Here is a 27,954-nt window from a genome sequence, read left to right on the forward strand (position 1 = left end):
AATACACTGCCTTGTACTTGAAAAGCACACGCCTCAATTTAAAAATGCACAACACTATGTACAAACGAACAGAGGTTGCCGCTGTTGTTGTCAGAAGAGCACCACATTTCGCTCTGGCTTGAGGAGGGCGACTGTTTTGGATTAAAAAGACCTCTTCCCGCACGCAAGTCATCGTTTTCGCCCTCCGTCCTCCCCAAGTCTGTGGGACAAGTTTAGGACAAAAGGAAGACTCAGAGAAGCCCCCTAAAGAGTACTAGGAGAATGAAAGCGTGGCCTCTGGTTGAGTCCTGGCAGAAGGCGTGCTTCAGAACGACGCTTCACGTCCGTTCTTTCGCTCGAGCGCGTCCTCACTCACCACTCTTCCGAGAGCCGGCCTCGCGCACAAAATTCTCTTCGACGACGTTGTGAAGGACGGACACATGGGAACACAAGACCCACATCAATAAGGGTGGAAAGCTGCAGGGTGGAACAAATGCTCAATGGAAAACGAAGACCATTTCCGGGAAGGTATAACTTGATGTTTGATTATAAGGAAGCTCACAAGGGTTTCATATATATTTTTTTTCGGATAGCCTGATATGGCAGTTGAATGCAGTCCAAAGCACAAGAAATTGTCTGAATTTGGTCACCCTGTTGATTGTGGAGCCAGAGGCCGTTGAGAGAGGTCGAACAGGGTCAGAGGAAATATGATCAAACTCAGATGGGACAAAATCTCCCAGTCATGTTATCTTGTTACATATGAAGTATATTCATTCGTATTCGAGTACGATCACGCTCAGATACTAAATATCTGGGCTGGGAACAAAAGAAAGGGGGAAAGATGGAACATTCGTATGATTGTTCGGAAGTAGTTGGCAGTTCGCTCTGCTCACAATTATAGGTATGTAGGATAGGCTTGGAATTTTAAGCGGAAGCCAGACAGACAATGCACGTATTGTTGTCAACAGTGGGAAAATGACAATACGAAAAGAACTAGAAAATGTACATATCCTCCGGAAATAGAGCCCAAGTTACAAATGGAACAAGGACTTACGAGCTCCATTCTCAATCTTTTCTATTCTGTTTTAGATCAAAAAAGTCTTCGAATGGTATTATGTAAGTTTGTATTTTTACAAAGTTTCGTCTTCAAGCAAATATTCTGTTGTCTATTAAGCTAGGGTCTGTGCTGGGGGCAAACCAATAATTCCATTAAAACACCAAAGCAAGCCTTTTCGTCACTTTTGATCTTCATGAAGTAAAATTTTGAAAGGGCAAGATTTCAATTCTTCTTAATCTCTGCCCTATATAACAGGGGGTATTGTCTATTGTACTTGTTTTTTTTTTTATTGAAGTACGAAAACGCAACAAAAAATGGCCAAAAAAAGTAAGTATGTACTAAACCAACAAAAGAAAAACAAAAGGACCTCGTTTTCGCCTTGATGAGAGACTGACACCACGGCACGATGGTCTTTTCCGATGACCTAATTGCTGAGGTCACCATGTCCTCCATGAAAAAGCCACCCAGCTTCTGGTTAGCCTTGGGATTCCGGGATTCAAAATTTACCAAATACCATGTGCATGTTACCCTGAATAAACCTAAATCCAAAATCCAAATCCAAAGAGAAGCCTATCAAAAATTGGTCGATATTATTGACGTTCAATTATATGTCTAAACCAGATTTTTACATATTACTGTATGGTTTGAGTATGGTATCATAATGTAAGTTCCATCGATGAGGCTGGATTCTACTCACTAGGCTATATTCTACTCAATTTTCAATAAAGAAGGAAAAAAGATGCTTATCACGCAGTCTTGAAATACTGATTGCTCAAGAAACCCAGGGCGAGCTCAGTCAAACTTGAAATCTACGAACGTCCAAGATAGGAAACTCATCTGGCTAGGCCAATGAAATCATTGCTCAGTGTTTCTTTCAGTTAAGGTGCCTCATGAAAGCAAATCGAGCGGCTTATCTGGATGGAGTTACGTAGCGATTTCACCTATTCCCTCAATTAGAAATCAAATATGGGGCATTGAAACAGGAAAGGAAGATGACGTCATCATCAAATTTCGAGAGGTCACTCGTACTTTTGAGGCCTAATAGTTCTTTATCAAGGGCTTAAATTAGAGTTCCAATTCATTTATCCATGAAAGGAATGATTCATGTAGGATTGCATTTTAATCAACTGTCACAATTTTACTCATTAACATGCTTAAAAAAGACTTCTTTGCAGAAAAAACCTGTTTTTGGAATTATGTTTGCTACGTTAGAACTTTTTATTCTTACAAAATGCTTTTTGAAACGTTAGAAAAGTTTTTTGTCTGATGTTTTAAAAAGTACCCCACTGACCTCCCAAAATTGGTGCTGACATCATCAGACAGCTCCTACTTAAGGAAGTCACCTTGACTATGTATGATGCACTCTATTTATGTTTCACAGGTGTTTGTTTTCTTATTGCCTTCTATTGTGTATTGGACGCATATATTTCTTGAGATGAATACACTCTTTCCCACTTGTCTTTCGTTATTATACAGAAATCTGCTAGCGCTACATTCACAATGGCAAGGAATGAATGTGACAAGATAAAGATAAAATGCCTGTTGTCGGATAAGTGTTGAGTATATCTTGTTTCCAAGGCCTAATTCATGCATCAGTTTGATAGAGCATGGAGATCTAGGAGACCTGGAGGACGCACAACCGAAAGGATATGACCCTTTTCGAGGCAAGAGGGAATCTCTCTGTTCTCTTAAAAGAGGGTCTTAACGCAACCTTTATCATTTCTATTCAAATACTGAGAGCTCATATGGTTATACAACATGAAGACAAGTCTCCAATTTAAAAGATCATTCGTTGGTTCTGTTTTAGTACATGGCATGCAAATATGGTGAATTACGTTATGGTTCTGTAATTATTTATATTATTACATATTATTATTTAAATTTTACACAATTTTGTAACAGTCAGCAATGACACAAACCCATTTAACAAAACTCTGAAGGGGTTGATTATGCACTGATATTTTTAGATATTTTCTTCCCTAAACTGAGCTCGTGATAGCATCATCAATCGACCAGGTCAAAATAAGTCAATGGATTTTACAAAATCCAATTCATACCATTCCAACCACGTACATAAATCGTTATGGCATTATTGATAAATTGAAAAATTCAGTTTACAATTAAAGTTTCATTGCCATAAAATGTTAAACTAAATTGAATAAGCTGACTCTAAAATTGTGTGATCAAATTGTAAAAGCGTACTTGGACCTTTTCGTTGTCCTTTAAATTATTCATCTGATATGCAAAACCAACCATGTTCACTTTTAAGAAGAAGACATTTGGGTATAATGGAGGCCGAACTGGCGTTACTTCTTTATCTTATGCTCTTGAGGGGTCACTCCAGGCCCCAAATCTTCAAGCCCTCGAGTTAATTTAATCAATAAAGCCGTCTTTTTTTTTCTTTCTCGGGCTATTGTCCTCTTTACCTTGGAGCCAAGAACTGCATCTTGGGACAATCCAACAACTTTCATATCATCGCAGATGTGGTGTTTTAAATCAAATTGATATTTGTGTCATGTACTCTTCATCTACGGACTCACTCTTCAAACAAAATACTACCCTTGTTTTGCTAGCAATAAAGTTCATAGCTATTTATACTCAAAAATAAAAAGCAGCCTTTGGATATTGTATTCTGCAGAATCTCCCGGTTAGTTTAATCAATAAAGTCCTCTTTTTTTCTTTCTTTCTCGGGCTTCTTCATTGTACAATTAGCTGCCCTCCAATATTCACAGGCAATATTTAACCGTTGATTCAGTACTTCTAAGTCAGACTTGGACAAGTTTCTGATAAAAATTCCAGATCAAGCATCACAATGACATTGTTGAACAATCCATTACTAATCCACACACAATTGGCTAAACCCAAGTGTAACAAGAACATAAACAACTTAAAACTGGTAAAAACATTCGAGGGCTATTCTTTTGCTCTCGACCGTCGACAATCTCCATTCCCCTTCTCACATGAATAAAGACATATGCTGAGATTTTCATCAAATCAACCAGACAAATCAATCGGTTTGGTGGTCAAGGAAACAATAAAAACAGAACTCACTCCATCTGACGTGCCAAGATCTCGGAGCCACCATCGACAGTCTTTGTAAACAAGCGAAGGAGGCCATTTTACACAATCCGACTAAGTGCTTCACGACTCAAGTGCAGACTTCACTTACAATTAATTAACTCCACTTCTGGCCTTTTTTTTTACACTCACATGGACATTTCGGAAGGAAACTAATGTTGTTGAAAACCTAAACGAAAAAAACGAGAAATTATGGTGTCATGAGAAATGTAGTTGCTGTTTTTTTCTTATTTCACAGGTTTTTGCCTTGATACTAAATTTGTATTTGCATTTATACCTTTTATTATGAGAACTATAAGACAGTAGAGATTACTTTTGTAATGATTTGATCACTTTTGATGATCTACTAATTTCTCATGGCTTGATGATAATTGAAAAGGTTGTCGTGCTGAAAACAAGGTCAAATGATCAAAAATGATAAAGCGTAGGTCAGATATCAGTGTGATTTACCCACTATCGAGTCCCTTGGTTCCATTTGGCAGCCTGCTCTGATCATCTGTGTCAGGATTCTTTCCACAGTTCAAGTTTGTTCTCGAAACCATGGCGGCTGATCAGCTCAAGTAAGATTTAAGGGAACTTGTGCATTAAAACTGATGAATTCATGATAAGACCTTCATCGTTCAGAATCCTTTCGCTCTCGTTCAATGTGGCCAAGACCATGCCTTCTCAGGATGAGGCGATGAGAAATCAATGGAAATCCATGTTGGGTCTCTTGGGCCAGGAACCATTACCAGATTTATACGCCATCAGGTAGGGTTGAAGTTCCTGGAGAGACTCTGTTTAAGAATATTGAAGCATTAATCAATCTGATTTAGTTTGCAGGAAGTTTCTGTGGTACCATACGTTTATGAGTCTTTGATAAAGGGCAATGATGCTTGGATGAGCATAATCACGTAAGTGGAGATCCAAGTGCAAATCCCTTGACCAGGCCATGGTTTTAGTTTATGGTCTTGATTTTAGCAATCTCTTGTATCATCGTGGATATATCCAGCTTCGATACATTAGAGTCTTGGGGACGGTTTTGGCCGTATTCGGTCACACGAAACATCTTTTGAGACTTCGGCATCTCGACACGACTTACCTGAGAGTCCGGAATTTGGGTCAAAAAGCGGCCGTGGCCATTCGAGTTCAGCTTTATGGCGTTCATTATGCCTTCATGGGTTGCCATTTGACAGCACATGAGTGGAACTTGGAGAAGAGAATTGAAGACTACGATTACATTATCGAGAATTTGCTCTTTCCCGGTGGAGATGAGTTTGCAAATATGCTCTATCACGACTACATCATCATTATGGGCGACTTGAACTTTCGGTTGAAATCGCAAAGCTTGGATCATGATGAGATCGTGACTTATGTGGACAAAGGCGATTTCAAGCCTCTGGTGGAACAAGACAGTCTCTTGTGGGTGCAGGATGAGGGCCGAGCTTTTCAAGAGTTCTCTGAAGCTCCTATCACATTCTTACCCACGTTCAAATTCAAGATCGGCCATCAAGAGCATGATCGGAAACGACGTCCGGGTTACACGGACCGAATCCTTTACCGAGCCAATACTTACAACCTTGAGGACGTTGCAAGATTGGATTTGGTCGCTGATGAGTATCAAAGTGTTCCGGAAGTGACTGCGAGTGATCATAAGCCGGTGATTTGTTCTTTTACTAGTCGGATCATACCTCCAGAGGTAGCTAATCGAAAGGCATTGCCGGCCTACAAACCCATTGTGGACTTTGACCATGTCCAGGATTGGAAAAAAGGGCTAAATGATCTCTTTGTCACGTATCAGGTCATATCAGGTGAAGGACATTACATCACTGACTATGATTGGGTCGCTCTGTTTAAGGCGGATTTCCAATCCTTGGAGGACTTTGAGGCCTTCATCTGGTCATCTCAACAACGTCGTTCCCAAGTGAAGCATGTTGTGGCCTTTGGCGAGGAGATCAATGTTGTCTCCCCTGGAAAGTATTGCCTTCTCTACATTGGAGCCAAAAACTGTATCTTGGGACAATCCAACAACTTTCATATCATCGCGGATGTGGTGTTTTAAATCAAATTGATATTGGTGTCATGTACTTCATCTACGGACTCACTCTTCAAACAAAATACTACCCTTGTTTTGGTTGCAAAAATGTTCATAGCTATTTATACTCGAAAATAAAGCAGCCTTTTGATATTATATTCTGCAGAATAGTAAAGTTCATTTCATACTAGTCGGGTATATAAACAAGAGTCATAACCAGTAATTATTCAGGAGGTTACTGAACCGTAAGGGAGTTACATTCTTGCCTGGCTATCTGATCAGATAATCTTTTTTCCCTCAAGTATGCACCGGTAACTATTTCGGTGCGAGGTCAAGGTCCTTTTGTGAAATTTGCCGACTCCAGCTATTCTCGAGAAGTTGGATTCATAACCCCTGCTTGACCAAAGCCATATCTCGATCACAAGCGGTAATCTAATTGAAATGCATGAATCGCGTATTTTAACACATATATAGTTCAACGATCGAATATCCAACGACGACTTAAGCCATACTCTCCGTTGTTGAAATGGAAAGGTTATTGCTGTTACTGTTGTTATTGTTGTTATTGTGGCTGTTGTTCTCGTTTCCACCTATCTGGTCATCTTTTCCCGAGGAATTGTGTCCCAAATTGTTGTTGCCGATCTCCAAGGTCTCGACCTCGGCGAAAGCCATGGATGATTTTGTGGCACTTATCACGCTATTGGGACGAGTGTGTGTTATGGGTGGCAACGTGGCTACACTAGAGCGATAATCGTTCGGTAAAGAAGGCCGATGGTATTTCAAGAGTTGTCTCTCGTCCAATGAACAAAGTAGAATATCATTGGCCAATGGGTCGTACTTGTCCACCGATGTGTTCTTGAGGCTTTTTTGAAGTTTATGACGGAACAGTTTCGAACGTGTGGTGGTCAAATCAGGTAAGGGTCGTATCACAGGCATAGGGCGGGTTGGGAGTGAACTCTCGACTAAGGACAAAGACCGGGACAAAGGCTGTTGTGGTGAGGACAACGGAGACGATTCCGTGCCTTTGGCTTTTTCAACCACACTTTTCATCTTGTCCTCGAATTCTTGTTCTCTCTCTTCGTAGAGCTTTTTGCAAGCACTCTGGAGTCGACCCACTTCACTTTGAACTTGCAAACTTTTTTGCAAGCTCTCAATTTTGGCGTTTTTGCTTCGGAGTTGGTTCTCAAATTCCATTTCTCGCCACTTAAGTTGCTCGGCCAGATCTTGGGTCTTGGCCAATTCTGAAGCCAGATCGTGTTCAACACTGGCAATTCTCTTCTCCTTCTGCTCCAAAAGAGACTGGAAGCGTTGAACTTGTAACCTCCATTCGGCCTCTGATTGTTCGGCAGAGGCCGCTGAGGAAAGAGCGAACTGGAGGTCTGGAATTGAAACAGGTATAACAAAAGTTAATGTTGAATCAGTTACATTCCCTCATCCTGAAAATGCGGAAATGTTTTTCTGTGATTGTTCAACTGACACTTCATGCACATGCGTCAAATGGCATCCACAAACCTTAGCACAAAGCTAGCTAACCTTTACAAGGCAATATTTGGGACCTTCTAGATCAGTAAAACGGACTGCTGGTTTGATTACATAAAGTTTAGGTAAAATGCATGACGACATAAAACAAGCCTAGTTTACGGATGGACCAATGAAAATTCAAACTCCTCTGATATAAACTCAACCGTAATGTTTAACACAAATAATAAACGTGGATACCGAGTATTTTATGGAGCGTGTCATTGAACCATATTCAAATAGGAGAGTTTGATGCTTGATGCTGTTGTAATTAAGGCAAAATTTTGGTTTTTCATTTCGAAAGTAAGCTCTTTGTGGCTATCGACATCCTTCTTTAGCTAATCCAAAATGATTAATGATACAAGTTTTATTCAAAGAATCAAAATCTAATTTTCTCAACAAAGTCTTGATAGCACAATGTCTTGTACACGTAATATTGAGCAACAACTATCCTTGAATATACTAAACACGTTAGCTTATAATTAGCTTACATGGCTACTAAGCGAAAAAAAAAACTTGGCGAGAAACTGTTGATGGACTTCGTGATTGATCCACTTCAACATTAACTAACCAGGAAATCAGGTGTTGCATATGTTTATTAACCTGATCTGAGAACATTGTATTTATGATAAAAATTGTATATCAAAAATACCTGAACATTTCTGTTGAAGGCGTTGTATTTCTTCATGGAGACCGGAAAGCACGCTCTTGTGCTCTGATTGTAAAAAATTGATAGCACTTTCGGCACTTCGCAACTTCACGTCCATTTCTTCCCTCAATGAAGACAAGAAACTGATTTTTCAACCTTCACCACATCCAGATGAGAATGCTTCCTCCCAGGATATGTCTTCTTGCCAAGAACGCTTAAGGATCATTTATTCGTCAATCCTTGGGCTTCAAATTCGATTCAAGTCTTCCAACCTGGCTTTATGAAGACTTTGGTGCCATCGGAATCCATTGAAGATTACCAAGCGACTATTGAACACTCAGAGGAATTGTTGTGCGTTTTTTTCCACCTGATTGCTTCACATGACTCACTTGCTTCAACCAGAGCTTCAAAGGTCCTCACTCCACTTGGCAACTTGAATTATTAGCCTTTTTATCACCAATGTTCGCGGTAAATGTACACATTATTTGCCTACAAATGGTGGGCCTAAGTGGTGTTGTACTCAAACCAGGCAAGTATTATTCTAAGGCCCTCCAGTAGTGCAACTAATCTCACTTTGCTGTCATTGATTATTGCCGGCAGGTATTAGACTGAGCCATGAAGTCAGGTGTTCGTTCCCGATCCTCGGGTGGGTTCGTGAGTCTCGCGGTTGGAAATATCCCCGTCCCTTGACGACCAATGTGGAGCCAAACCATCACGGAACAGACACGACGCCCACGTCACTCGCTCGCTCACTCACTCGTTATTTTGTCAGTCAGTAAGTGAGTCAGTCACAGTCTCAAGAAGTTCTCTCGTGGGTTTGCGCTGAAAGTGGATTGCACTCCTTGTCGCCGAATTCTCATCATAGTGTGCTACTGTAGGTTCAGTAATTACAATGGGAAGAGTAGGCATGCTACTTGGTCATGAATCCTTATAGGAGTTCATGAATTGTGTGCGTAGGAAAAAAATGTGCCTTTCTTCTTGATCTATGACTTGAAGTAAGGGATCATGATGGCAAGCAACAAGGTGATTTTGTGTTCGACGCAACTATTGCCGATAGCCTGCAGTTTCGTCAATTCAGTTAAAACTTACACTGATACACTAAAAAATGGGCGTTTTTCTTCTGAAGGAAGTTGCTCTATTAGTAGGTCCGACAAAAACTTGCAGATAAATAAAAGATCTACTGAAATTGCGCAAAAAATGCAAATAAACTTGACGAAAAAAAGGCATCGACACGTTCTGGTGGCCTGGATGGGCTTTTTGGCATTCCATATCAAGTAAAATGTAGCTGAAAAGCAAAGCTATGCCATAGCAACTTCCGACACAGGAATGTGAACCCACGGTACCGAGGTTTAGACTGATCGTATTACGAGGATTTTGTACATCTTTAATATTGAATGATAAAAATACACGTTACCATGTGTCTGTTTTTTAGAGGAGAAGTAAGTTACGCAAGTGAAATTGCGTCCCAAATTTGAAGATAGTGTATCTCCAAAACTTGCAATGATAAAAAAAGAAATAGAGCTATTTAAGATAGATGGATGGACAAAATATGTGTGTAGGCGGTTGGGAATATATCTGGAACCCATTTTGCACTTCCATTTATTTTCATGTCAAACAGATTTCTAGAAATAGAAATCAGGAAAACTTCGTAAATGTAATAGATTAAAAGAGAAATGAGGGGTTTGTAAGTTTTTTTTCCAAATTTGCACAACTTGTAGGATGCAAGTTTTGGGCAGCCCTATTTATCCTATGTATATCCTGCATACCCTTACTGCAAGGTCAAAATGATATTTTGATAGTAATGTTAAAAGCAAGTCAACATGGGCTGAGACTCAGTACCCACCCTTTGATAGTTAACACAGTACTTATTAATTTTGAATTCGTCAATGCCATATAGTATCAACTCAAAATCTGAATCCTTAATTCTCAATTGCTAGGGTGGTGCATTTGCATTCCCTGTAGCGGTAAAGGAGCGCTAATTCTTTTTTCAAGTGTATTTCATTACATTTAGGCCCCATCTCATCAAAATTCAAAAATTGCTTTGATCTTTAATTTGGGAACAGTTGCTTTCAAACCCGGGGAATCAACATAGCAGACCCTCAACGTACAGTTTTAAAGTTTAATCATCGCATCTCGCATATTTATCTAATCATTGCAATCTTGAACGGCCACCAGTGAGCCGCATCCAATTTGAGCTTGTAGATGATTTGAGACGGAATCTTGGAGAGCTTTTAACTTTAAAATACCATTCTTATGATGAGTAACATGAGTACGCTTCTGAAAATGTGGTTTTTAGAAGGAGGGAGGCTTAAATTAATCCGCAAATAAATGGAGAGGCAACTGACAAATATGCATATGGAACTTCATTAGATCAAAAACCCGCCATTGACGCTTGTACAGCATTATGAACTGAATCATTTGCTTTTCCATTTATGCGTTCATTTTGTGACACAATTATGTTATGACAAAGTTTCTTTCTGGCAATCTTGGACAACCGTGGCTTTGGAGCATTTGCTTTTAAAAATGTACAGCCTTCCTTGAACCTTGATGTTTTTCAGCGATTGATTCAACAATCATGTTATGCTTGGGCCCTCAGTACTGCGGTGGCAGTTTCGTTATACCTGGAGAGCCTTGACGGCTTAATGACTTGTACCGCAGGAAGGAAAACTTTCGTCGTCTATGAAGTCACCCATAATGCATTGGTCACTTTATGACGTCCTCGATCAGTTTGTCACTAGCCTACTACAAACAGCTAACCTTTGTGATCCGAGTATCTCAACAGGCTGTTTCGTAACAACAATAAATCCAAAATTTTCAAATGTCCAACTCCCACGAAGAGAACATGTGATTTCAAGCTCAAAAAAATATGATACAGCAATTTTTTTATCAGAAACATTTATTGCTATCCAAGCATGACGAATTTAAATGGTACCTACCTTGTAACCATGGATTGTTTTATTTGAAGGTAGGTCTTTCGATGAAGAATGATGAAGATATACGTATAATTTGTATACCTCAAGGAAGAGCTACTGTTTTGGCAGAAATAGTTGCTTTTAAGTTGGAAAAAATGCAAAAAATGATGGGGGAGTAAATAAGAAAATGCGGGATGTGTAAAAAAACAGTTCAGAAAATACGAAAAAGGGAGAAAAAATAAGTAGTGGAATTCAAAAAGGCAAAAAGGTCGGTTTGAGCCCTCTTTGCAGAGGTTTTTTTTAAATAACTAGGCACACAACTGCATTCCCTGGGTTAGCCATTGAGTTTTTTCCATTTTATCAACGTTAATGAAATTAGTGTAAAGCATCGTTCTTTGTTTATTAAATTAATTTCTTTTTTGCAATGTTTCACATCAGGGTCCTTTTTAATTGATTCGGATGTTATGGTTACGGAGTGGCAAAAAAGACATTCTGAAAAAGTACAAATTAAGCAAGGAATGTAACATACGAGTACCATAAATGCTCTTCATATTTGCTCAGGCTCACTAACCTATCTATCTTTTTTGGAAAAACAACAACATTATTTTCTTTAACATTGATAGTCCAGATCTGATCCTGAAACAAAGTGAAAAATAGGTTTGACCCTATTCAATGTAAATTTGCCAAAGGTGTCGGAAATTGAGACAAATCTTGATGTTAGAACAAGCTACTTTTCAAATCGGTATTAATTTGTGCGGTAAAATTTCTAATGTCTGGTATTTGTTGGTTTTATTGGTGCTCTTTGACACATTTTTGGCCTTTTTGCGTTTTAAAGGTTGATACTTTCTGCACATGTTTGACTCTCAAAGACTTTGCTTTCTTGCACTTTTTTGCCCCGCCATAGTTATGGTATACGGTTAATTCTCATCTGTAGCCTGGTGTTAACACATACGGTATTTTTGTTCCCTAAATGATTTTTTCTTAATCAAACCCATGAGGGCAGATATGACCAGCTCAGCTGCATTTATCTTTTTTGCTGACTTTTACAAATAGAAAAAGGGAGTTGACTTTGATATATTTGCAAAACAAGTTCAGAAAAACACGGATAAGGACCCAAATGACCGAGCTATTAAAAGTACAAGAAAATGAAATAATGACTTATAACGGGGGTAAAATTGAAATTATGGCCCATTTTTCTTTCCTTCAAAGAGACCATAAAAATAAAGCAGATTTTTTTTCCCAGGTTTCAACATTGTTATTTCAAGGTCTACTACTTGGATAAGGAGACTGTATATAATGACTCCTGCATTCTCAATATGTCAATCTACGAATTTTTATTCTCATCGAGAACATGGAAGACATATTCCGCGAGAAGTTGAAATCGAATTTTGGATTATTACAAGGATAATATGCTTAATTGTCTGAAAATGAGTAAAAAGGTAGTCTCTGATCAAAGGAAAGCCGAGAAAAGGGTAGATTAAGATGCAAGAAGACGACCATTTTCCTTTGCACAAGAGAAAGAGTTAGGAACCTACGGGACGGTTTCGTTTTTTTTTGCGATTGAACAGAAGTTTAGCTTAGATTATGCATTTGACACGCTTCTTCTAAAGAGTGATGAATTTTTGAATGTGTCTCAAGAGAATCGCTTTCGTCATGTGATTAAATCACAACTTGTCTGTTTACAACTGCATTTAAGGGCACCTGAAGGCCACAACTAACATTAAAGTACTGCATAAAACTAGATCACATCACTTTCGTTATCGGTTTATGTTTGGATTTGAATTATAAATAGCTACTTTGTTAGCCTAAGAAAAGAGATGAATAACACAAAAATAAAGAAAACATAAGGTCGAACGGTTTTGCCAAATTTAGTAAATAAGAAATCTGAGCATTCCTTATTTTCTAGGTCTTGGGAATGGCAACGACATTTTTAAGAGACGAAGACGGCAGGAAACAAAGGAGAGCCCAATGATTGCTTGCCCAATGTTGAGGGGCAGAAAATACACTGAAATAATAGCAGAAATGCAGGTCTACTTTGCATCTCTACAAAGTTGTCGTTCCCCTCAAGGACTTGCCAACATTGGCGGTCATGCACCTTTATTGTCTCCTAGCCATTGGGTCAACAAAGTGCTTTAAATTTGGTTCAAATTCTCCGCAAGAGGCTGCACTGACAAGGGCTCCGAAAGTGGCTGAAATTTGAAAATCGAATCTATATCACCTGACCAATGAGCAATAATGTTATGTAGAAACAGTCAGTTGTGCCAGATATTCCGTAAGGAGCAAAACTGAGAAGGCCTGAGCCTGGCTAAAATATTATTTGTAAAGCACTATGATCCATTCCACAAACGAGGGTAGGGTAGGTGTAGGGTAATCGGTCACAGTGAAAGATGTAGAAAAGGGGTCTTATTCCGTTTCCGGAAAAGAGTAGAAAATGTGCCATGTGACTGTGCGCTAGAATAATAAATCCGAATACGTAAATCCAAGGCATCCTGATCTTCCACTCATTCAGACTCGTACAGAGGGGGGCTGACAAAAGGGCTGTAAAATCTGGATCACCGCCTATTCTGCAATGACCAATATTTTCATCACTATCCTCAACCACATAGGGTCAATAGTAGTGACCACAGAGGCTTAACATGCGTTTTGAGAGCACCTTCAAGCCCTCGAGAACCTCACTTAGTAAAAACAATGAAGTCGCCCAATCTTACTTATTGGGCTCTTCGTTGTGCAATTCGCCTTCTTTTGAAAGGGAATATGTTTGCAGATGTTTATCATTCAACAGGATTTAAACCTGACTTGAGCAAATTCTTGATCGAAATTCTTAATCAACCCTATATTAAAGAGTTAGCCAGATCTGCCAACACTAATACGTTGATAGATCGATGCATGAATTTAAAATCATATTGGATAGAATAGTTATTCATCTCGAATCTCAAACTGCAAAGGATTCCATTCCCAAAGGCGGTAAGGATGTCTGCATACTACCGTATCTGAACTGTCTTCTGTAAACTTCTTCCTTATTCCCATGTGAACTAGACTGATTCTAATACTCTTTACTGTTATATCAATGTAGCCATACTAATTTGCCGCTCTAACTGTGTTATTCTTTTCTCTACAGACTATCAACCTTTCCAAATTTAGTTAATCATTTCAGGTCTTGTGTGCCCCTTGCTCTTCTATAGAGGAGTCGAAAAAATTTTAAAAAAAGAGGAGGTTTTGCGCGAAAAAGACAAGGTTTTGAGACATACATTGAGCCTTTATGCCAGTCACAATACTCAATGCAATAGCTAAAAACTAAGGCCGAGTTCATCCTATTTTTTCCATTTTCTTAATGCAAGACCCCATAACTGGTATGGATTTTATGAGATACAAATGAAATTGGTGATTCCTGGGGACACTTCATCTCATTCAACCCCTATAGGCATTTTACCATTCCAAGTAAAAACAAACAACGGAAAAAAAAATAATTCTAAGCTTTTTAATGTCGGGTTTCAGGTTGAACCCTAGGAAAGTGGACAGACAGGATAAATATTGTGGATTGTATACATTACATTAGTTTCATTTTGGCTCGTTGGCGTGGCCAGCTCAGAAGTTCATATATCTACAAAGATTGCAACTTAGAGTCAGAGGGATAGTCAGAGAAGCGACATTCACGAGATTTCTGACATTTTTTTTGGTTCGCTCGCGGTTGCTTAGTGTGTGCGATGGGGATCGGCTTTCTATGGGCTTTGCACACATGTAGTTACGTGATTCTCAAAATCAAGTTCCGACTTCAGGGAGCCAGTGAGTTGATGGCTAGTTTATCTGCTTTGGTTGAAACTGCGTAACACAAGAGAAGCCGATCAGCCCGACACCCTGCTGCCTAACTACCAAAATGTGTTCAAAGCAAAGTCTCAGGTGGCTTGGTTAGAGTGACTTTTCTCTGACCCACTATTGCAACCTATTGACGAAAAGGAGTTCGTTTTTTGGCTTGATGAACGAGTTTGTCTGTTTTTGCGCTTAAAAAACGGAACTGTAATGATCCCAAACTCGGAACCTTGAATAACCTTGAATACCGCATTCTAACGAGTATCGACCAAGTACACCGTAGACACTCGCGCTAAGTCTCGTTTGCCCGGTTGGTTCTGCATCTAAAAATGGCTTTGCCACAGCAGCATGTAAAGCAACTTTTATGATCACCCTCAGAACATGAGTAAGGGCAGAATCGTGCCCCAGGACACTTGATTTATGTATGATACGGAAAGTAATAGATTGTTTATGGAAAATGACCCTAATGATCAAGTCAACGAGGAATATGGGGGATCCTCCTCGTCCTCCCCTCGTTTTCACATTAGGACCGCTCACAATATTGATGATCAGGGTTACTCAAAACATTTTCCGTTCAATTTCTACGTCTCTTGACCTTCCTCGGTAGAAACGATTTTTTTTCTCTCCTTTTCCATCCACCGAGTCATCTTGAATTTACATTTTTGTGCATGCCTCGCAGTTGTTGGACAGAGATCACGGGAGTCAAGAACTTTTGCTCTGTCTTCACGAGCGGCAGAAACTTGGGTGAGTGCGGATAATTTTGTCCATAAATCTTTCTGCTCTCTTTTATGCAGTCCATTATAGGGAGCAACTGACAAGTCTGTGCAAAACTAGGTTCAAACTTTTCTGAGTGAGCGATTTTTGAGGAAACCTCCAATTTTGACGAGAAGAAAAACGGTTAGATAGGAGGAATATGAAGTGGTTTTAAAATGTTACAAAAAGGAGCATTTGTGTGGCGTTTTGAAAGACTGAAGTAGGTTTCTTTTTTTAATCAACAGAGCACGAGTCCTTGATAGGACAATTTTAGACATTTGGGCTTTTTCCTAACGAGGTGCATGCCTTTGCTTTGATATGATGTAAATTGGCTAATTGTCATGTGTTATGAAGCCCTCATTTACTGACATAATGCGAAAATAATGACCATGTTTGGATGAGATAGCTTCCCTTATTGTTCGTTGGTGCTGTTTCTTACCACTCAAAAATCTAGGAAATATTTATGTGGAGTCCATTTACATGGTAATAGGATTAAGTGGGTGATAAAAAAGGAGAGAAAAGACATGGGAATTGCATCGAAAGGCAGGATCTACTAGCTGGGGAAGAATGAACGAGAGGAAAAAGGCCATTCAAAAAGAAGGGGGAGAGGATATACATTTAAAGTATCCCGCCACTCTCCTTCAATTTCATCGACGACTACACGGCACAAGAGTCAAAACAAAGTGGGTGAACAAACTGGAAGGGTCTCTTAAAGAGATGGGGCTATGCTTAGCTGCTCGTGTGGTAGGCCTATGCCAACAAAAGATGATTCCTTCCTCCTTGTCCTCCTCCCCCAAGTTCCTTTCAGAACCCTTACATTTTTCCAGCTTCTCCGCCTCTCTCTCTCTTTCTATTCCTGGTTGGAGTGGTTTTCGAGATGGGTTCGCTCTTTTGGTTCCGTCTTGGTTTTCTTCTCACATTCGTGTGTCGGGCAAGGAAAGGGGCAAAGACGTTGCTGGTCGCTCGTTTCTCGGCTTGAACCAGAATGGAGTAATCTATCGCCCCCAAAGTATTACATGTTCTTCTGGCCCAGCGATACCATTTGGCATTCCTTGGTCGTCGGACAGTCCTCTCCTCACACACTCTTGGCTTCTCCCATCTTTTTTTTTCAGGCCACAACCCGCCAACAGCACTGTGAGGATACCGAACGAAGGTGGGGAGAAGGAGGCCGAGGAGTAGAAGGAGGAATGGAGGATTGCGAAGGAAGGATCATGGAAGAAGAAGGAAAGGGGGGAGCGGCTAACAGCTGCTCATGTCTCGGACCTTCTGCCGACTACTTCCATTCCTCTCTTTTCCTCCCCTTTGTCGTCTCAACTAGTTCCAACTCCCAACCAAGTTTTGGGACTCTCCTGCCACCAAACGTCTTCTTCCTTCATCCATCCATCCGGCAAGTCCACATTCTACAACCACTCTTACCATCATGGACGTGAGTTCAAGTTGGCAGTGTGCGAGCCATGGATCTTCTTCTCAAAGTAGAAGGCTCTCAGATACTTACCATATGACACTCATACACTCCAGATGAATATTATAAACCACTTTAATTCCGTTGGCGGCCGATGCTTTAGACGGTATCCTACGTGTCTTGTCTTCATTCCCCAACTCAATTCTGAATTGTTTACATGAAGTGATGCATATTTGCGAGTTCGAGCTGCTCAAACCGGTCACACTGGGCGGGTGCTCTCGTCCATCCCTCACGATGAAGTAAGTCGAACGAGCGAGGGATAGAACGAGGGAGGGAGGGAGACATTGGCCGTTCCAGCTTTTTGGACTCGGAAGAACATCCATCCACTCGCCCGCCTTTTTGGTCGTCCCGTCGGTGAAAGAAATGGTGTTGAACTCCATCCACAAGACTCAGCTAGCAGCATTGCTCGTATTGCTAGCCCTCTGTCCAGGCCGGCTTGAGGCCAGAAACGTTCGTCAAGGCATAAAAGCCGCCAAAACAGCCTGATCGTCAGCCAGCAAGAGCGCCTAAGGGAGCCAATTCAGCCTGATCTGGCCCACAACTTGGCCTTAACAGCAGCTAAAAGAAAGAATGGGAGAGAGAGAGAGAGAAAAGGAAAGACGAAGTGAGCACTGAGGAGTGAGTAGCAGTGGCAGCAGCTAACCAACCCAAAACGAACCCAAAGCAAGTCGAAATATTGCTTTGGTTCCCAAGTTTGATATTCCAGGATCTGGTTGGCGGTGTGGTTGAGTGCCATGAAACCATGTGAGAGCCGGATTTGTGTCCCGTTTGGCCCGAAATCGCGTCCATTTGTTCCAGTGCCAGTCTCAAACGCCATGAATGGATCTCGATTGTGAAGTGAACAGAGTAGTTGTTACACACTCCCTCACTCCCTCACACACACACACACACACAAAGTTAGCAGCAGTGGTGGTTTTTTCGCCTCTTAACAAGAAGTGCCGCGACTTTCTTAAATACAAAACATAAGTGTATACTCCATTAGGATAGTGTTCTAGCCCATATTAGAGTTTATTTCTAGGGGCCAGGGTTTGGCTGGAATTGAGCCGTTTTGTATTGACTTGTGCCACGTTCGCCTCTGAAGATCCAGGGCCATTGTTTGGTGTGTGTGCTAAATGATATGGAAAAAGTGTCCAAGATGAATGTGCTCCTCTGTCGCTTTTGAGCGTGTCCATCCTCATTGCTGGCGGCCTTTGAGCCATGGAAACAACCTCCTTGCGACACCCACTGGAGTCCAATGACCTCCTGGGAGTCTCCTCCGAAGTGGAGGAGGACGAAGATGAGGACAATGGCCTCGACGACTCCACCGAGGAGACCGATCTCAAGCCTTTGAAACCGCCCAAGAGTGCCTCCAAGAAGAGTACCAAGATGGAGCTGGTCGTGCCTATAGTTCCAGTGAATATTGATGGGGTCGAAGAGGTCCAGAATACCGTGGCTGACCCCCTTTACGAGGAAGATCTCATCGATGGCTTTTCCTTTGCTGCCTTCAAAACCTATGAGGACCTTGAGGTACAGCTTCATTCTCTTCTCATTAACCGTATTGAACTTGTGATTGACCAATCGAAGCAAGCACTTGTTGGTCTCATCATTAATTGGCTTCTTTAATATGTCTTGAACGGAGGCGGATCAGAATGTGCCAATAGTTTTATCCGGTGTTGTCAAGCGTCTGTCTCCAAGACGCGATAATTGCCGCTTATCCGCTTTTATCTTTATCACAACTTACAATGAGACTTTGAATAGCACCTTGCATGCTCTCCCTGGGACCAAACTCAAAAGATTTCGTACGTCAACAATCAAGTTAAGCGACAACAAGCAAATAGAAATCACAAGTGTTTCTTGTTTATTGAACGGGTGTAGTTCCACTCTCAAGAAATGTTTGATGTGGCTTGACGACGAACACATAAAGGTTCCGAAACTGGGTAAATATGAATGTTCTCGAAGGCACAGTAGTAAACACCCATGGCCTTTTCGTGGCCCCATTTTCGTGATCCTTCAATTGGAAGTATAATGACAACTATTACAGGTTCATGGGTATTTCCACCACTTTTTTTGCATTTCTGAAATTGAGATAGCCCAAATTTGGCTGACCGAGTTTTCATAAGTGAACTGTGCGGAGTAAAATGGACCGATTTTTCTCTTTTCTCGCGCTGAAAGTCTTTGTTTCTAATTCTGTGTCAGAGCTAATTTGTTTTTGCTCCCCCTAACAAGATCTCACGCCATGCTTGAGGAATGACTTTATTAAGGTCATAAAATATCTCTGCAGAGGACAAAGGGCAAACAACGAGAAAGCAGGATCAAATGGGCACATTTCTCTATGGACTCCAATCGAAATGGTGGCGTGGTTGCATTCGAGAGGCCTTTATGACTCTTTTCCTTGTGCCATGGTAGTTCTGCTGGAACGATATCGGTTGACGTTCCCACAAAAGTGTGCAATTTTCGAGTTGGAAAAAAAAACTTTGTTGCATTTTCGTTGGCAAGCTTGCCCTAGCTCTAGTTCTCTCCTCTGTCTTCACCTTTGAAGACAAGCTTGACTTAAAAACTTTTTTGTTCTTTAGGGAGGAGGGCCCGGAGTGTATCTGATTGAGTGATTACACTCGCTTCATAGAACAGTTGAAGGCGTGAGCCACATCAGATTTGGCTAACTTTTGGCGATTGATTTTAAAATTGCCGGTGCACTTTTTCAGGCCCTTGCGAGCTTTAAGTCGAAAGAGATACATCTGGTTTTTTTTTTTTAGCCACAAGGTGTTATCATCTTGGCTTTGACCTTTGTGTGCACAATTGTCATGTAAGAAGTCCATCGAGTAGTCTTTACCCACTCTTTTTTTAAGTCATTTCCAGCGTCCAAACTACTTTTTGCAAGATCATGAATGCCAAGCCAGTCTTGTATTCATGATTGTAGAATGGTCTACATACTAGCACCTCCATCCAAGAGAAGGGGCTCTGAGCAGACTACCTACCACAAAGTGTAAATGGCGCAGGTCTTCACGTTGTGAATCGAGCCACCAGAGAGCAAGCCGTCTGTCTTTGACGGGAACCCGTGTTGTCACGTTTTGTCTGTTAAATTCCCTTCATCTTTTTTATCTTCTGCTTTTCATAAAAAAAATCCGTTTCAAGCTGTAAAAGCAACATAAATCAATAAACTTCATTACGCTTCAGTGATCAACTTCGTCCGCACTCTTTTCATTGCGGAGTGGGTTGTAAAGTGAGCCATTGTTTGATATGACGGCTTCATAAACAGGAATTATACTCTTCAAACTGATCATTTTAGCGTGATTTGTCCCCCGCTTCATGTATGTGTTGGTGTCGTCTTAACAACGACAAAGCCATTCAAGTGTCCAAGGGTCTTTTCAGAACAGGAATTCTTTGAAGTTCGCATCAAAGCCCATTCTTATAAAGTCTCGGTGATAAACGGAACCACAACAAGAACAAATTGAACGAAGAGCTGAAGTGCTTTGCGCTAAGTTCACACAGAGAGTTAGAGGTCATAAACTGATGATTGTATCAAACTTTCGGAATGCACGGCTCGAAGTTGCAAAAAAAATCAACTCAATTACAATCAGGTCCCCTTTTTTGATCTCCTTGTCTCTTGCAGAACATCGCTCATGCATTGCTCTAGGGAGACTAATGAGAGCAATCATTTAATGCCTAGTACCGGTCTTGGGTTCTTTCTGTGTCGTGCAATCAGTTGCTCGCTTGTCAAATCGTCGCAATTTAAGGCTACCAAACCTCACAATTAGCCATTCCCAAATTTATTACTTGCAATAACATAAAATGATATGCATGTTCACTTGATATTGAACCAACCAATATGCATCAGATACTCTCTTGTTCAACACCAGAGCTTCTATAAGACGTGCCATAAAATGGTGCCACCCACCAATGCAGCCAAACCATCGTCGCTTTCTGCAAGATTCATGGTCAACATTGAGTTTGTTTTGGAGATTTCGAACTCGTTCCTCGCAACTCTCGGTTCTCACTAATTTGGGAGCCATTTGCAGGCAACCCAAAGTCCCTTTTGGACCCGTCGACTCCGGACACAATGGTGCATTTCCGTGCCATCGTGGAAATATCCCCGTCCCCTTAATGTGATATTTATTTGACTTGTAATTTACATTGGTGATGGTCATTTAAGAATTCCAATTATTCAAGGATTTTTCCAAAGTTTTTGAGGCATCCTTGCCTTTCCAACCCTTGGAATACCCTTGTAAAGTTCGATGGTGCAATTTGTGAAATGGGAAGTGCATTCATGTTATTTGGTCATACCTCAAATTGGAAGAGAATAGAAACGCGTGTGCATTTTTGCACAAACTTCAAGGCAATAATTTGGACTGGATGGGAAAACTAAATGAATAGACCACAAGTCATTTTAGTGACCACCACCGTCCTGCGATCTTGGTTTTGTTCATTTAAATAGTTCACCATAGCTTTCAACGGATGGTGACATATGAGTCCAAGAGTTTCCTCAATTAAGTGCTTCATCACATTTGGCGCTTATTCATTAAATCAATCAAAAAGCTACCCATTGAATGTTTGGACTTGAAACTGATGGTCCTCGTTCCCAAACAAACCAGATTATTCCAATCTTGATTGCACCCAATATAAGAACCCACGCTCGACCTCCGCCACAGGCCCACTTATAATGGCCATGAAGAGCAAACATTTCTGTTGTAATGTGATTAATGGCCCCTCCAGTTTTGGCGGTGTGAGAATCCATTAGTGAATTGACACTTGGGGTCCCTGAAATTCGTTTTCCAATTATTCTATCGGAACTTCTCATTAGACACCTGCTACAACTCGCTAGGGATGTAGTCCTTTTCAGCGATCGGGCCCTTCCTTGGGTTCTCTAGTGATGCATGAATGAACAGCAAACTTCCGCCTCGCCATCGCACCAGCAGCTCAGCCATGTCGCCATTTTGTTCCTTCGACCCAAGTCCGGCTTTCAGATGCAGTTAAATTGCGAATTTGCAATCAGTGCACAAGGGCAATGTCAACTTATTTGTTTGCATGGACGTGATGGTGCACCCACAACGAGCAGGACAGGAAACTCATTTGGTTTCTTTGTCTGTGATTGATAAGCCCCGTCATGGACGAAAATGAGCGGATATTAGATACAGCCCGCCCCACGAGAGGTCATGCTCATTAAAATTCTATTGTAGTTCCAGTTTTCATGACCAAATTTGGAACTCAAGATAGCAATAGATGGAATGGAAATTTAGCGTTATTAAATCCGGGAGTTGTGAGACGTGGCGAGATAAACCGTCCGTATTTGTTCTCTTTTCCTCACTTCGCTGATGTTATCGGAGATGCAGAGGCCCCCTTTGGTGGTCTTGGGCAATTCATAAATTATTGAAATAATCGCTTGTCAGAACTGGTCGTCTCCGAGGCATTTTAAGAATATAATTACCATTTTTGGCTCATTCATAAGGGAAAGAACAGGACCATCTTTGGCTTTAATTTTCTCCATTCTCTTTTTCCGTCCCGAGCTCATGTTAATGGCCTCCAGAGGCGATATTGACTGCGCAATCCCAAGCATGTGAAAGGCCAGAACTCATCAGCTCAAAATAGCTATGTAGCAGTCACTGCTTCCTCCTCCACTTCTCAAATACGCAAGTGGGCCAATCTCTTAATTACTTTTCCGAGTGAGCAAAAACAACTGTTTTCGACTGTGTGCTCCGCAAAGAAAGGGGAAAAAGTGTCTCGAGATTTTTGCCGTGTCATGGCCAAACGAGGAAGGGAAAAAACGACCTGACCCTAGTGAAGGAAAACAATGTAATAAATCGAGAGGGGAACATGAAAAGGCTCCCTGAATATTTCGTTGAGATCAAACAGAAGCGAACGAGGGCCACAAAACCTAAAATTTGTGGTTTCCTCACGCTTGGAGATTTCACCGCAGCAATAACAATTAGACTGACGATTAAGGGCTCTCACACACGGTTTGGATTTAAGTGAAGGGAATCGTTCGCATGCATGTGTAATTCCAAGGCGTCATCACATTATGACACATTTTTGCACACCATATCCTTCAAAGCGAGCGTCTGGATTTAGCCTTGAGGGACTCCCTCCACTTCTCCCTTCCTCTCTCAATCGTCTTGCTAGCTTTATGGCGTGCCCCATCGCTCGGTTGTCCAATTTGGGGAGTCAAATCAATCTCTTTGTTGTCAAAATGGCCAGTTTAGAACGGTACGAGGGACGAAGGAATGGAGAACGAGTTGTTGAATAGTTGAGTGATGTTTTTTGCGGGTCAAAAATGACAATGATGGCATCTCAAACATGCTAACGACAATGCACGCTCGGAATTCAAGACATGCCTCCTTGGATTTCGGCTGATTTGTCATGTTCATGATAAGGCTTTTTTTTATCCGTAAGAGATGGATACCTTATATTGTTCTCGAATGACAACCGAAATACTGATCGAACGCATCACATATTCCCAGAAAGACCCTGCTTTTGAACCAGAACAAATCTTCGGATCTGTCATAGCTAACCCAGCACATCTTGTACTCAAACGTCAAGGCGTCGAGATGAATCTGGGAAGAGAGGAGAAAGAGGGGCGGAAGTAAAGAAAAGAGATGATTTGATAACCCTTCGTTTCCTTGTCAGGAAAACAAGACGAAGGGGGTAAAAAATGAATAAATATTTACATTGGAAGTGTTTATTTTATTGCCAGATATAAAACTGCTTAGTCAGTAGGTCTGAGTGTGAGTTGAGAGGATCTCCTAAAAAGAGTTTCACAGTCCATAAAAGTCGATCCGTGAAATTTGCATTGCCTCCCTAATTCCATTTTGACCGTAGGCCCAAAAAAACGGGTGCATTAAAATACGAGGAGCAATGTGAATGCCCCTGAAAACTAGGCAAAATATTCGTTTTTGTAGAGCGGAAATAAGTTCACAAATATTCCACGTACAGTGAGTGATCTCCGATTGGATGTACTGTACATTCCAATTTGGAAGCAGATGCACGTTAATAAACGACAGTTTTTGTGTCAATCTGGCACAACAAAAAGCAATATTGATTCTCATGCTAGGTTGGAGGTTGGAGGCATAAAAAGCAATTCCAAATGGTTGGCAGCAAAAATTCTGTTTGTGCCTCTTTCTATGGCGGGCGATTTTTTGCCCTCACTCTCGGGTGACCTTTTTCTAAGCGTCAAAGTGGAGAGAATGAGTCACGTTTTTGTGCTCTAATCTCCCAAATAGGCCTGTCCAGTTTTTGTGCTCGTGTATTTGTTCTCCCAATGAAATATGTGCTAAATGAATGATTCATGAGCCGGACCACAAAGGGTTAAAGAGTCGTTTTTAAACCTTTGCACATTTGAATGGTAAACGGAGGTTGCCATTCTCAGGTATTCCATGTCTTCGGCTACTATTTCTTTCTCTCTGCTACTGTTCACCAAGCCCTTCTTCAATTTCGATCTCGTTTCCTCTTTCAGCGGATGGCAAAGTGGTCAGAATCTCACAATGGGAAATTTCCTGACCCATATGCCAAGCTGACTCTCCAAGAGGACAAAGAAAAGAAAGAGAAGAAGAAAAAGAAGAAAAAGAAGCGCGAACGGGAGAAACAGAAACAAATCGAGGCTGCCAACAACGGAAGCAAGGTAAGCCGCCCAAAAACAAGAGAACATTGCCAAATGAGGATGGGAACCCGAATAAATCTGTATACCTACCAATTGTATAGATACAAAGCATCCATATCCTTTCCAATTTGCTTTTGATGCCAGGCGTCGTAAATCAATCTCCACGTTTTGACCCCTCTTCCCTTGAGTATGTGCTGTATAGGATAAGAACAAGCCCTTTACTCGTAGTGTCTATGACGAACACCCTTGAGGACAGACTGACTGGTATATCCTAGCCCATATTTAGGTGGGCTTGTCTTTCCTCCTGAATTGAATGAGTCGGCTAGAAATGTAATCTAGCCGAAATGTTACGCTTTTTCGTTGTCATAAAACACTGTGTGGTCTTCAAGTGAGAACCGAGAACCTCTCTTCCCCTTCCCCCCCAAAAAACCAACTTGATCTCGTCCTCCCCCATATTTTCCTCTCTTTTATTATACGGGGCCAAGGTAGACCCATTCAGGTGTGATTTATGACTTGATTTGGCTCACAAGCGATGGACCTCGGTCCTTTTATGTTCTCACAAGAAGGAACATGAAACTAAAAAAAAAATACCTAGAGAACTAGAACGTAATGGAACTGTGATTACCCAAGCTTAATCATCGGACACCTATTTGATTCAATTTTGATCAGGGGCCCCTTAATGGCAATCAACTTTAGAAAATGGCCCATGAAAATTCGATGGCATTTTTTGTTTGTCTAGTCGTCTAGACCTGTACGAGTATTGAGGAAATGGGATACAATGGCGGTCTAGGTGATGAGCGCGTGGATACGCTTTTCAATTCCAATCCCAGGGGGCGCTAGCGTGGTTCTCGCCAAACCTTTAGCTCTTAAAGTGATTTCTCTCACCGAGAAAGGGAGTCCTCTGCTGGTTGAGACGAACATCTGCGTAGGTGACAGGAATGTCCAGATCCTCTCTGATATTAACACCTCATTGAGGGCCATTGAGGACCATTATCTGATGGCGCCGATTTTGTGTGATGGCAGTAAAGGAACTTGGCCCTATGTCGATGAATCATTGTCGGAACGTTCTTTGAAATCTCGAGTTAGTCCTAAGTGAAGAAGGTTAAGGGTTGACTAGAGCTGAATGCTCCGGAAGCAGATAGGCGGGAACTCCATTTGTTCACCCAGCATGGACAGCTCTATCACGACTTGTCGCTCCCCACATTGGCTTCCTCTTCGAGGGTAGCAATCTCCTTCCAACAGCTCGCTCATATCATCGTTCATTTTTTTGCAATTAATTACTTTACTGCAACATGGGTAGAGTGGTGCCTCCGATGGAGAGTGTTTCAATCAAGTGTGTCGTGTTAGGTGATGGGAGTGTGGGAAAAACCAGCCTTCTCCTCTCATACACTACAAACACCTTCCCTGGGCTCTACGTGCCCACAGTATTTGACAACTATGCGGCTAATCTGATGGTAGATGGAAACTACGTCCATTTGGGACTGTGGGACACGGCCGGGCAAAGCGATTACGACCGGCTCAGACCTCTAGCCTATCCTGAAGTGGGTGTGTGCTTGTGTGAAAAGAACAAATTTGCCTACATGGAATTTCAATTCTTGGTACTGTAGACCACTTGACCCTGCCCTCGAAATGAGGCCACAAAACCGGAAGCCTTCCTTTGTTTTGCCCCCTCCCTCTCTTGGATCTTCTCTTTTTGTAGCTGGCCTTTGTTCTTTCCACACAAGCCTCTGAATTTCCCCATATCTGTGTAGACAGATGTGTTCATCGTTTGTTTCTCGTTGACCGAGAAGGACTCTGTGGACAATGTTCGTTGCAAATGGATCCCCGAGCTTCGCCATCATAGAGGAGAGGATGTTCCAGTTCTGTTGGTGGGCACTAAGATGGACTTGAGGACGAAGGACAATGCCAAGAGTTGCATGAGCACTCTGCACGGCCATGCCCTGGCTCAGGAAGTGGGTGCAGATAAATTCATCGAATGCAGTGCTCTGTCGCAAGAGAATGTGACACAAGTATTCGAGGAGGTGGCCCGTTTGGTGATATATCCGAGGAAAAAGAAATCGAGTGGGAAAAAATGCAGGGTGATGTGACACATTGAGTTGTGTTCCCTCAGAGCTGCTGGTGGAGTCTACTCGAGGAGGCCACTGACCTCAATCGATGTTCGTAGTTGAAGTAGACGTTTGATGTGATTAGAGTCAATGGACAATGGGATCAATAAATCTTGTCGGTCTTCTTCTCTCAAGAAAAAAAAGAACACAAATGCATTTCATTTTGCTCTCAGACCAATTGGCGAGTGCATTGAACGCGCTCCGATATAAATGTTTTCCTCCATATTTTATTGGTTTCGGTAAAGTACTATGATTGCAAAAGTACCATGACGTTCAAGCTGACGTTCCCACGAGTAGATTGGTATTCCTCAAGTCTATTGCAGTGTTGGCATACCAAGACATGTCGCCACTCAACTTTATTCTCTAGAGCGCTCTAGTTTCGTCTTGAGGCGTTTTTCCTCCTCTCCCGTCCTGATTGTTGCTCATTTTCAATCTAATTGCGTTTTTGCACGCGAGCGGGCACTTTAACAAACCATCGATGATGATGATGATTTAAGCATGAACACTGATCCGTGTGTAAGTCCAAAAGGTTCCACTATGGCCAATGATCATGAAACCATTCTCAACACCATTCAAGAGTCACGACTCTATCAGAATTCTACACTGTCATCGTTGATAAATCGCAACGTAGGCATGAGATCGAGAGTTAACGGTAGGGTTGGATTGAATCAGAGTCAGAATAACTAGGCGCTTTTGTAAATTGTTGTCTTTGTGAAGAAGATTACCCCTAATAGGTTCGTGGTTGTACCAATTTGAACTTCCACTTGTTTCCGTTTGCCCTCTCACATCTCGGGAGGGTTTGGCTTGACACAAATTACCGGGTTCGTCTCATCTAGTATTGCATGGCGGGATCCTCGTCAAAAAAGTGTTTCCCATGCCAGACCATGTCTTCCTCCTAAGAACGTGTTGATTGAAAAAAATTGAATGTGAAATACAAGTGTGGTTGATTTCCCCCCGTTGCTGGTTGCAAAACATGGCCAATCTAAAGGTTCAGATTGCTTTGAATCCAGGAATGGAAAAATTTGAACTGTTTTCGAACAANGATAGTGGACT

General features: G+C 41.4%; 5 protein-coding genes across 7 annotated transcripts in view; 3 read left to right on the forward strand and 2 right to left on the reverse strand.

Annotated features, from left to right (window-relative positions):
- LOC131886064 (large ribosomal subunit protein mL44-like) overlaps positions 1–4,291 on the reverse strand; it is a 28,566-nt gene extending 24,275 nt beyond the window's left edge. Inside the window, exon 1 of the mRNA XM_059234291.1 lies at positions 4,088–4,291. Coding sequence (XP_059090274.1) covers positions 4,088–4,154 — 67 coding nt within the window. The 5' untranslated portion in view covers positions 4,155–4,291. The remainder of the gene's footprint in view (positions 1–4,087) is intronic.
- Positions 4,292–4,470: 179 nt separating this feature from the next.
- On the forward strand, positions 4,471–6,286 carry LOC131886063 (inositol polyphosphate 5-phosphatase K-like). The gene is made up of 4 exons (XM_059234289.1): positions 4,471–4,674; positions 4,739–4,864; positions 4,930–5,007; positions 5,075–6,286. The coding sequence occupies exons 1-4, from the start codon at positions 4,655–4,657 to the stop codon at positions 6,153–6,155; spliced, it is 1,305 nt and encodes a 434-aa protein (XP_059090272.1). The 5' UTR covers positions 4,471–4,654; the 3' UTR covers positions 6,156–6,286.
- A 390-nt stretch (positions 6,287–6,676) lies between these two features.
- On the reverse strand, positions 6,677–9,109 carry LOC131886065 (ras guanine nucleotide exchange factor P-like; the record flags this gene model as incomplete). Its single annotated transcript, XM_059234292.1, is given in 2 exon segments — positions 6,677–7,507; positions 8,299–9,109. Coding segments are annotated over 2 exon segments (946 nt in total), but the record flags the coding sequence as incomplete, so codon positions are not given.
- Positions 9,110–17,463: 8,354 nt separating this feature from the next.
- Positions 17,464–27,954, forward strand: part of LOC131886168 (autism susceptibility gene 2 protein-like) — a 38,836-nt gene continuing 28,345 nt past the window's right edge. For all 3 annotated transcript variants that reach the window (XM_059234427.1, XM_059234428.1, XM_059234429.1), the window contains exons 1-2: positions 17,464–18,735; positions 24,653–24,817. In XM_059234427.1, the coding sequence (XP_059090410.1) occupies positions 18,427–18,735; positions 24,653–24,817 (474 nt within the window). In that variant the 5' untranslated portion in view covers positions 17,464–18,426. The remainder of the gene's footprint in view (positions 18,736–24,652; positions 24,818–27,954) is intronic.
- On the forward strand, positions 25,617–26,956 carry LOC131886178 (ras-related C3 botulinum toxin substrate 3-like). The gene is made up of 2 exons (XM_059234439.1): positions 25,617–26,337; positions 26,548–26,956. Exons 1-2 carry the CDS (start codon positions 26,089–26,091, stop codon positions 26,881–26,883), a joined length of 585 nt encoding a protein of 194 aa, XP_059090422.1. The 5' UTR covers positions 25,617–26,088; the 3' UTR covers positions 26,884–26,956.

Source organism: Tigriopus californicus, chromosome 9, assembly GCF_007210705.1.
Source record: "Tigriopus californicus strain San Diego chromosome 9, Tcal_SD_v2.1, whole genome shotgun sequence".
Taxonomy (NCBI): Eukaryota; Metazoa; Arthropoda; class Copepoda; order Harpacticoida; family Harpacticidae; genus Tigriopus; species Tigriopus californicus.